Source organism: Neopelma chrysocephalum, unplaced genomic scaffold (genome assembly GCF_003984885.1).
Source record: "Neopelma chrysocephalum unplaced genomic scaffold, ASM398488v2 Primary Assembly neopelma1_132, whole genome shotgun sequence".
Taxonomy (NCBI): domain Eukaryota; kingdom Metazoa; phylum Chordata; class Aves; order Passeriformes; family Pipridae; genus Neopelma; species Neopelma chrysocephalum.
Genome location: NW_020897794.1, coordinates 1,985,477 through 1,995,933, shown reverse-complemented (window position 1 = coordinate 1,995,933; position 10,457 = coordinate 1,985,477). Strand labels below are relative to the sequence as shown.

Genomic DNA, 10,457 nt, shown 5'->3' with positions numbered 1-10,457 from the left:
GGTATCAACCCCTGCTGCAGCAAAACCCACCCAGCCCTGGTGGGGTTCCAGCCCTGCTCCCACAGGGACCTGCACTCATCCCACCCACCAAACCCCGGCCCTGGGGCTGCCCCCGGAGCTGGGACACACGGGTGTCAGTGCCAGGGGAAGATTGCCCCTGACAGCAGTAATTAGTTAAGTGGCTGGATAAAATTAGAACCACAAATGCACTGGTTTGCTTCAGAGTAATTATCGAAGCAAATGCGCGGCACAGAAGGACTTCACCTGCTCTGCTGGCTGGGACCTGCTGAGTTGGTAGATTTTATAAAGCCACAGAAACACCCTGGAAAGGGATGAAGTGCCCTGGGTGATGGGATGTTCTCTGCACAGCTTGGACCCTTCTCTGTTCCACCTCTGCACACCCCAAAACTCAGTTCCACGGCCTCACAAACGAACCCTGCTCAGCTGGTCTGTGCTGGAGCAGGGGAACCTCCCCAGGGTGAGCAGTGCTGTCCCTGTCCCTGGCACTGCCTGCAGGAACCAAATCCTGCCCTGCTCCTCTCTGCCCTCCTCCACCCTACAGATACGAGGGATTTACTCCCTAATCCATCAGAAAATAGTTCTGTCACCTCTTCACGAGATCAATGGGCAGGAATTGCTGCACACCTCTGCTTTGACTGGTATTCAAATCTCTCCCAGTCAGTCTAACAGACTGATAAAAGGGGTGTCTTTTCAGCTGCTTCTGATACCCACTTTAATGGGAAAAGTTTTCCAAAAGTTACTATGGAAACTTTGAATAACATCCATGGATCTGCAGTTGCTAAATTTAGTATTACAATCTGTGGAAGACTCTGTAATTGGGAAAAAAGAGCTACAAATCACAGAATCATTTAGGGTGGAAAAGACCTTTAAGATCAGAGTCCAACCATAAACCCACTGCTGCCAAGCCAGTTCAGGCAAGAACCAACAGTTATGTTCAGTGTAATGAAAGGATTTTTAGATGCTCAAGAAAAATCCAACAGTCACTATCCACCTTTACACCTGATGTGTTTAAAGCTGGGTGAGCCCCCCTGGGAAACAGGTGGATGACAGAACCAAAACACTGGCCAGGCTTGGATCCCAGGGATTACAGTCCTGCTCCACCAAGGCAAACTGAGGATTGCAGGGACAAGCCCTGAACTTCAGCTTAATGACAAACTCAAAAATGAACATGAAAAACCCTAAAATTCACTAACAATCACTTTTTCATGTATTTTCTCAAGACAGACACACAGAATAGTATATGGTCCCTTATGTATTCATTTATGCCCTAGGTGATATTGGCAAAAATATCAATACCCTGTAAGACTCTAAATGCTCACAAATATTTTCAATCTAAAATCTCATTAAATATTTAAATCATACCTCAAATATTTAAATTATATCTCAAACTAAGAGTTTGCAAAGAATTTTCACTCTAAAACAAAAATTTCAACTAGACTAAACTTCCTTTATTCATCACCAGTTTCCTAAGAAATCTTTTAATTTATCATTAAAATTTTAAGTCGGTTTTATAATTAGTTCTCTTTAAAAAACACACTTTGCAGTTCCTGCTGGTACCTGCGAGACACTGAATAATTTAAAGGAACTCTACCAGCTCATTTGCAACACATCACTCATAGCATTTTAGTCATTCTTTTATTGTATTTTTTTGCCCCAGAAAGGACACTACAACTCCTTAGAAAGGACAAAGGAGATCCCATAGTACCAACCCCAGCTCTTTACACTTTTATCACAGTTCAATATATGGTGGTGTAGAAATGGAATGTCCCCATGACACCTTCAGGAACTATTCTGGTGGATCAACAAGGGAAGTTTTTACAGCTACACCCTCAAACATGGAACATCGTTACCTGATCTCCTTCAAACCAACCTGAACTGAGTTCTCCTTATACTACAGTAAGCAGGCAATTAAAAATGTGCTGTAAATCAAAACATTGATTCATTCTTTTAAGGAATTCAGGGGTCCTTAGTGCACTTAGTGCAACTATTTCAAAAGAAAGGAGAAAGAAGACTGCACAAAGCAAATAGTCTTCTATTACCAACATCAGAGCTGAGAAATCAAACCTAATATAAAAAAAGGACAGCCCCATAAAATACTAGTCAGAATGACTTAAAATCAGTTAGCCATGAAGGAAACTAACATTTTGCTTTTATATTCGAAACCTGGCAGTAGCTAAGCTCACAAAAATAAGCTTATCCCAGTTAAATATTCTTGACTGTACAATTACACGGAAGGAGTAATCCTTAACCTAGATCTGATTTATAACTCATATGACTTGTTCTAAATGAGGGCATTGAACTAGTGCACACAACCAAACCCCAGTTTTTGAACACTACTTATGTGCTCTTCACGTGAAAGAAATATCAAAGAAAAATTTAAAAGCTTTATCTAAATTCATATGAAAAAGCCCCTGTACAGCACAGCAATACTTTCAACCAACTGATGTGTTTCTCCACCAGTAAATCATGCTGTACTTTGGTTAAAATCATCAAGTTGATTATACCTACTTTCTTCACCAATCAATTCAAGGTATTATATAAATAGATCAAACCATATTTCACAAAGTTCAGGTTATCTAAAAATAACGACAATTTCCCACCTGTTAATTTTAAAGTAGGTCATACAGAAAAGGAGGTAAGACCCACAAGTAATTAAAACCAACATGCCCAAGTCTAACCACAGGAGCAGGAGAGAACTTCTCCTCCCACCAGAGTCAGAGCCCACCCAGCTCAAGCACAGAGTCAAAGCTTTGCATCATTTCACCTCCAGCATCAACAATAACTCAGTTCTGCATCGTGCAGAGTCACTTCTTACACAAACCTGTTCAGGTACAGGCTCAGGGGTGTTGCAGCTCCACTCCACAGGTTCCACCAACCCCTGGCAGTTTCTAAGCTAATGAAAACCACACATACCTCAATAAGATGCTCTATTTTTATATTTAGGATACATTTCTTCAAAATAGTCAATGTGTGGAGGCTGGAGGATGTCGAGGGCAGAGAGCACCTAGGAAACACCACACAAGGTCAGGGCCTACTCCAAACAAAATAAATCCCTTTCAAAAAGACAGTCAGACTGCACCTTTCTTACATGACTTTGCTTTATTCTGCCCCACAGACAGAGCAATGTTCTGTCTCCCCAGGTATGAGAGAGCAATAAACTCCAGCACAGGGCAGAGGGAGTATAAAACAGCTCAGCACTGAGTGTGCCCAGCTGGCACAGCTCTGGGCAGCCTGACTGTTATCTAAGGCCTGAAACAAGATTGGGCAGAATTGTATTCACTGTCCATTTGCAAACATTTTGGAAGGGCAATTATGAATATCCTTAGATTCTTCATAATTTCATTTTTATGGTAACAGTAATATCTGAGTTTCCAGAAAAGCTGATAACTGTAAAATTAGAGAGCTCTTAAAGCATTTTAGATACTCTACAACTTAAGAGAAAACACACTTCAGTTACAGAGAGCTCCATTTTACATTCAGGTTTTATCAAAGATTTCAAAATGACTTTGAATTTACTTACATTGTCATGCTTAAAAAAACACAACATCTTCAACTCCCGGAAGACCCTTTTACAAGAGACCAAATTTTGGAAGACGTTGGGCATCTTTTTGAGTGCAACTCTCTTTCCATCTCGTGGATCTGTTACTGACCTACAGAATAAAAGATTCAGAACATCACATACTCCTGCTGGACAATTTTTCTAAATAAGAAAAGAGTATTTTAGAGTTCTTGTCATTCTCAACTCAGGCAGGGAGTCAAAACAGGGTGAAGACAAGTCTAGAGAAAAAGGCATCAATCCCAGGGCATTAATGTCCCCCAGAGCCACCACTGGGACCCCTCCTTGGTCAGAGCACACACCCCCAACCACCTCAGAGGCTCTCCAGTGCTCAGACTCACACACACCAGTGTCTATTGCTTTGTTCTTCCTCTCCTACGAGGGAAAAACACGTAACAATCCCATTCTGACAGAACATTGGCAAGTGTCAGACTAGTTATCACCAAATCACATCTGGAGAAGCAACAGCACGTGGTATCTCAGTTTTCACACATGTAAAACAGGTGTAACACAGGTCTTTCTCCCACAGAACTTATGGGATGCAAGTATAGCAGCTCAGAAATTATAAGGTGCTTTGCACATGGCAAGTATTTTAATTTAAAATAATTAGATTCTGAAAATAGAATTTCATAATGAGAACCATAAAACTAGAGCAAGGAGATTATGGTGCCTCAATTCCCAATCCCAGTTTTTAAGGTGAGCTTCTCAAACCTCACTACAGAACAGAGCATATGCATATTTTTACTGGGATGACCAAAATAACTTTAATCTCAGTGCAGTGCTGAACCCACAGAAGAATCTACACCCAGCTGTGTATCCCAATGACCACACTGTCCTCAGAAAGTTCCTGGCTTCTCTATCTCTCATGCAATTCCTCTGCAGTGGACACCCAAGGTGGCTTCTTCTGTCTCACATCCCTGTTGCCTTAAATATCTGAGTGAAAAATGAGGCTGGAGTGGTTCAACTGCTCACCTGAGCTCCAGGTGCCACATCTGATTCCAAAACACAAACACAACACCTCGTGCAGACACCTGTTAACCTGTTCAATGCCAACATCTGTATTTTAACCAAGGGGCAGAGGGGACTTGGGAAAGGTGGTGTCAGACTATTTGTATGGTGGCAAATGGCTAACAGGAACCTGAAAAGGTCTTCTATTCCATGATACATTCCCTGTGTTCTCCAGGACCTTTGCCTCTGCTCACACAGCTCTGTGCTCACAGCGGCCACACTGAAACGTCCCTCACACCACTCAGGGACTGCACTCAGAGGGATGGGGGACCTCAGGAACACACCTGCAAACCCAGGTTATTATCCAGCACCATTGGGCACATTCTGGGCTGGCCTGGGGCTTTAGGGTCCAGCAGAGTCTGAAGGACACAGACACACAGCGGGGCCAGGCCAGGCAGTGGCTCATAAATTCATATCAATGTGAGCCCAGCAGGAGCTCAGAGCTCCCACAGCTCACAAGGTCAAGCACCACTGATCAGCTAATTAGTGGTGTTTTCTCTTAGGGAGGCAGCATTTCTGGCTCCCACCAAGTTTTACCAGCTTTAAAGGGGAAAAAAAAAAAAGGGCAGCAAGACACCAAACCTCTAACCTGCTAAAGTCAAGGTAAAAGCTGCTGAGCCCTGGGAATTAAACAGATATCATCAAATAGATATATTTGCTCCAAAACCAAAGGTGTAAAATTTCATTCACAAAGCTCCTCCCTGAAGACACTGCAGATGGCACTGATTTACTCTCCTTGCTGTTGGAGCTCTCACACTGTTGCTGACCACACACACACAGGAGGATATTCCTGGATGGGCAGAATTCCAGGAGAGGATCCCAAGGATCACACACTGAGGTATCACACAGGTGTGAGGCCTCTGACAACGTGACACTTCCTCCCAAAGGACTGGGAATGCCCAGGCAGAACACCAGCATGTTCTGTTTGACAGCACAGTCACAAGAGCTGAATGACTATCTTATATAAAAACATGACACTCAAACTCTTCAGCATTTATTTTATGCTGTATTGTGGCATATTTCGGGCACAATCTGCATTTCCAGGCAAGGTCCAGAACTTAATACATTATTTTACAGGACCAGAAGCACTCCTCTGCCATTGTCCAAACCCAGGGAAACGTTCAAAGTCAGAATAGCAGCAGGGCAAGACTGCAAAAGTAACATATTCAAAGTTAAAAATCTGAATCCAGTTCATAGAAAGTAATTTCCCATAAACAAATGAAAACCAGGAAGTTTGAAGTGGAGGTCATTTCAAAACAACACCTAAACCGGGATTTTTGGTGGACTCATTTTCTGCAGCTGTTCTGCTACAAAGTGATGGTGGCTGCATAAAACACCAGAATCAACAGTCAGCTCGTACCAAAACCAGTTCAGATTGAAATTAAACCTTGGGACATGGAAGTTGACCATCCACAGTCAAGTAAGTTCATATCTGCTATGCAGAGAGCCATGAGCCAGTTCACAGTTGCCTTAATTAAAATTCTCACATCACTGCTAAGCACACACTAACAGTAATACTATCTGCATAATTTTTTTTTCCTATTGGTATTAGCCTGAACTTTGTCTAACCCCCTTCCTAATTCCTTTATCAAAAGTTTTACAAAGGAAAACATTTTAAAATAAACATTATCTCAGAGAGCTTGTATGTATAGGAAAGTAATTGCTGCATGCCTGAAAATTCTTCCAACCACTACCCCCAAAAATATGAATGGATATCCCTCTTCTCCTCTCTGACTGAAGGCACAGAGTCAAAGATTTTGAGCTCAGATTCCCCAATTTCTCAGATTTTCCTGATGCTGAGCCTCGCTTAAGAAAACTGTCAGTGCTTTTTACCTCCAAGCACCAGAGCTCTTTAGTGTAGTTTAGACATTTATCTGGGAATACTAAATTCTGTTCAGTCAGACACCAACCCCAGGGATCAGTGTCCTGTGGGCTCCCACACTCCTCCCAAGGACAGAGCTGTCCTGCTGCCCCATCAGGGACAGGGAAAGCTTTGATAGAACAGTTGGTCTGTAACCAAACAACACAAAAGTCTGATCTATGCTGAGAACTACCACAGATTTACTGATGCTCGTTTTTTCTAGTTGTGGGACCCTTTCTGAGACTCAAAAATTGCTGAGCTGTTGAAGTTCCCCCCAGCTGTGCACACCAGGCCTGCTGTGGCTGTTCTCTGCTTTTCCAAATGCTTCCATCCAGTACCAATTCGATTTTCCTGGTGCCCTGGGGTAGTGTCCCACAGAGGAAGCAGTTAAACAGGGTTGCTGTGGCATTCGCATTTCAGGCCAATTTCTCTTTTTCTTTTAAATAACCCACTTGTACAGACAAGTGATGCTCACCTGCAGGATCCAGCTGGGAAGAAATTCCTCTGCTCTTTCCCCCAGCAGCTGCAGCAATGTCACCCTGCCCCTCACCTCCCTGCCTTGGGAGCTTTGTACCATTCACCAGCGATTCCACTTCAAGGGGCAGCACAAAACTAACAGCCCAAGTTCTGAGGATCAGAACTGTCGGGCCTGAATTCCAAAGAACAGAAACAAGAAAGGAAGAAAGAAAACAGCCTGTTTGAAAACCTGGTATTTACAGCATCCAAAAAAAAGATGCTGAAAACGTTGCTTTGTGTTTGTGTACAGTACTCACTTTGATACTAGTAAAATCATTATTTATAGCAATATGCTATCGGGTCACATATCCCCAGGAGAAACTAGAAAAGCAGGAAAATCTCCTAGGAGCTAATTGAGAGAACAGCTAGAAAGGCAGCTTTACTTACTGCTGCTCTCAGAAGAACACATTTCAATTCCCTCCTCTGCTTTGTGAGGACTTTCCAGGCCGGGTGAATCCCACAGCAAAGGGCCCAGCAGGCAGGAGGGATCCATCACTCAGCACAGCCTGGGCTTTCAACACACTGCTGAGGGCTCAAAGGGTTGGCTTATTAAGCACCAACTGTAGCTGGGGATAAGGAGATCAGAGACCAAGATTTGAACCAAAAATAACTTGGCAAAAATTATATATAGATATGGGGCAAAAAATAAGCTAATAAATAGAATTTGGGAGCGTGGGGGAATATCAAGGCAGACAGTTCAGCTGTGACTGTGCCTTTAGGAATGACACAGAACAGCGACCCAGAGCAGATCCAGCACCAAACACCAGGAGTGGAGTCACCCCAGAGCCCCCCCAGAGCCCCCCAGCCCTCGAGGTGATGGAGCTGGGCCAGCACAGGGCTGGGGCAAAGGGCCAAGGGACAGTTCTGGGGAGCAGGGCACCAGCACAGCACCAGAGCAGGCCCTGGGTCCTGCCAGTGCAGCCCTTGGACTGCAGCTGGGTGCCCTGTGCAGAAGGGCCTCTCCTCTGCCATCAGAAACCTCGTGCTTTGCTGATTATACATAATATACATATTATTTAAGAACTACAGTAAAAGTTTATAAAATAAAATACATGAAACATACCAAGAAAAAAGATGCTTTACAAAACCTGCAGCTTCTCCTTACATTGCAGGCTAATCGTGCCAGAAATAATAAAATTTTAAAAAGTAATAGGACTATAGAAGGGATTAATGACACAATCCAGACCTCTAGTTAAAATGTTTTCAAAGACAATCCTTATCTCAAAGAATCCTTGTGGCCATTCAGGCGTTTCAATTACGCATTAGGAGCCTTTAGCAACCCTCTGCCCTGCTGATGGCAAATTTTCAAGGTGGAGACTTTGCCAACTGTGACTTTTTCTCTCCCCGAATCCAGGTCAAGGCAAACACATTGTTCTGTAGTTTCCACTGGTAGAAAAACAAGTTTGTGACTGCTCCGTGCAATTATTACACAGGAGCGAGATAATGGAAGAATGTTCTCAGGGGCGTGTGGGAAACTGCTGAGAGGGTTTGTTCTACAGGGGAACGGGCCTGCCTTCACTATAGAACACCTATAAATTTACAGCAGGACTCACCAGAAGGAGGGGGATTTAACAGGATTACTCTGCAAGTTTTTCTTATTAGTCAGTGAACTTTTTTCCTCAGTTGCTTGACTCTAAATCACCCAGGCTTTTCCAGAAAGCCTCACTCTGAGATGTGTAACCGCCCTGGTCCCACCAGCATTTCAGCTGCTCACCCAGGCATGTTTGACACACCACTTTTGAACAAATAACACAGCTCATACTCAAGGGCATGTGACACCAACACGGCATTTCTTCAGTACACAGGATTGCAATCAATCACATCTTGGCACATCTCAAAATATGGGATGACATTAACAATCTTGGAAACATTCACAAGCCCAAAAGGCTCCCAAGACTAAAGCAGAAAGGCATGGACAGGGTGTGCAGTTATCAGATCTCTTATCTGGGAAATGCTTGATTGGGTACATAAAATTTGCACATGGAATAGGCCATGACACCCAGAAATCTCATTCTCTGCAGAATCACTGCCAGGCACTGAGCCCTACCAAAACATGACAAAAACTGACCTACAACGTTTAGTGGACTATTGGGTAGCAGAGGCAGAGGTGAGGAAAGCAAACACATAAGTGTGAAATCATTAAGAAAATAAAACAGTGTATGTATACACATTTAACAATGGATTTCTTACTGAAGGAAAAAAGCACATAGACTGAATTTTTAAGCAAAGGAAAGCAGCTGCTTTACCAGTTTGCTGTTACAGAGACTCAGACACCACTGAGACAGGACAAAGGTGACGTTCCAGACTCTGCAATGACCTTGCCTGTTAACAGCAGCACTGGGTCAGATCACAGGCTGGACAGTCCATCTGGAACCAGCCCACACTGGTTCGTGGCCCACCAGTGGTCACCAGCACACATAAAACACATTTTAAGGCTCTGTGACAATTCCTAATGGAAGTTAAATTATTCAAATGCTAAATGGTTTTGTCTGACTTTAGCAGCCTGCCAGTTTTCCAGCCCAAAGCTCCAAGTGTGGCTCCCTGACCTGGGGAATGGCTGCTGCCAGCTCCAGCCTGCAAACAGCTGTGCTGGCACAGGGACACAGGAGCAGGGAACAAGGCCCTGAGACAAAGGGAGGACAGACAGATGCTTGTTCAGGAACAATGGCAGCCTAAGCATATGTCAAAGAGGATCTAAGTCAGCCCCACCGGCTCTGCCCAGTGAATAAGGAGAGGGAGAGGTGGAATTAATCTCTTTTCAAGGGCTCTTGGATAACACATGAACACATGAACTGCTTCTCTAGAGGTGCCTCACCCCAGCAGTGAATGCAGAGAACCAGCTCAAAGTGGAGCCTCCCTGTACACAACCAATGTCCTGATTTGAGGACCCTGACTTTGGAATGTCACTCCAGGCTTCCCTCCCTGTGCCCAGCCAGAGCTGTGCTGTGTGCCAGAGCCCTCTGTCTGTCAGAGCCCTCTGTGCCCTGCCCTGTCAGGAGCTGACCTGGGCTCCCCTCCAGGAGCATCAGAGCTGGATCATGGGAGGGAGCGAGGCTTTGTTTTGGTTGGATTTCTCTCAACAACAGAGTTTTAGATCCACACTCATGCAATTAGCCTGGCATTATAATGGGTTTTACCCTCTGGCTGTACACGCATTGTCTGAGAGATGCAAAAGCTGATACAATCCCGTTTAAGGCAGATATTCATAGTCACTTCAGCTGTAATTTTTAAAGGAAAAGCCACCCACAGATACGTTATTAAAAGAAGGAAAATATTACAGCAAAGTAGTGCCCAGTCCTCTTCACTTTACTGCTCTCTGGAAGGCTGCTCTAAACTTTAGGCACAAGGCCTTTCCCCACTAAGGAAGAATAAAAATGGGAATAAGAGCTCAGACAGTCACAGCATCAGGGATGCTGAAGGAGAAGCAGGAGTCAGAGAAGCACACTGGATCCAAGGATGAACACTGGATCCAAGGATGAACACTGGATCCAAGGA

General features: G+C 44.0%; 1 protein-coding gene across 3 annotated transcripts in view; it reads right to left on the bottom strand.

The window, feature by feature from the left end:
- The window catches only part of NLK (nemo like kinase), a 41,157-nt gene that overhangs the window by 12,049 nt on the left and 18,651 nt on the right, over nucleotides 1–10,457 (bottom strand). For all 3 annotated transcript variants that reach the window (XM_027698742.1, XM_027698743.1, XM_027698744.1), the window contains 2 exons: nucleotides 3,542–3,671; nucleotides 2,970–3,025 (listed from right to left, as the gene is read on the bottom strand). In XM_027698742.1, the coding sequence (XP_027554543.1) occupies nucleotides 2,970–3,025; nucleotides 3,542–3,671 (186 nt within the window). The remainder of the gene's footprint in view (nucleotides 1–2,969; nucleotides 3,026–3,541; nucleotides 3,672–10,457) is intronic.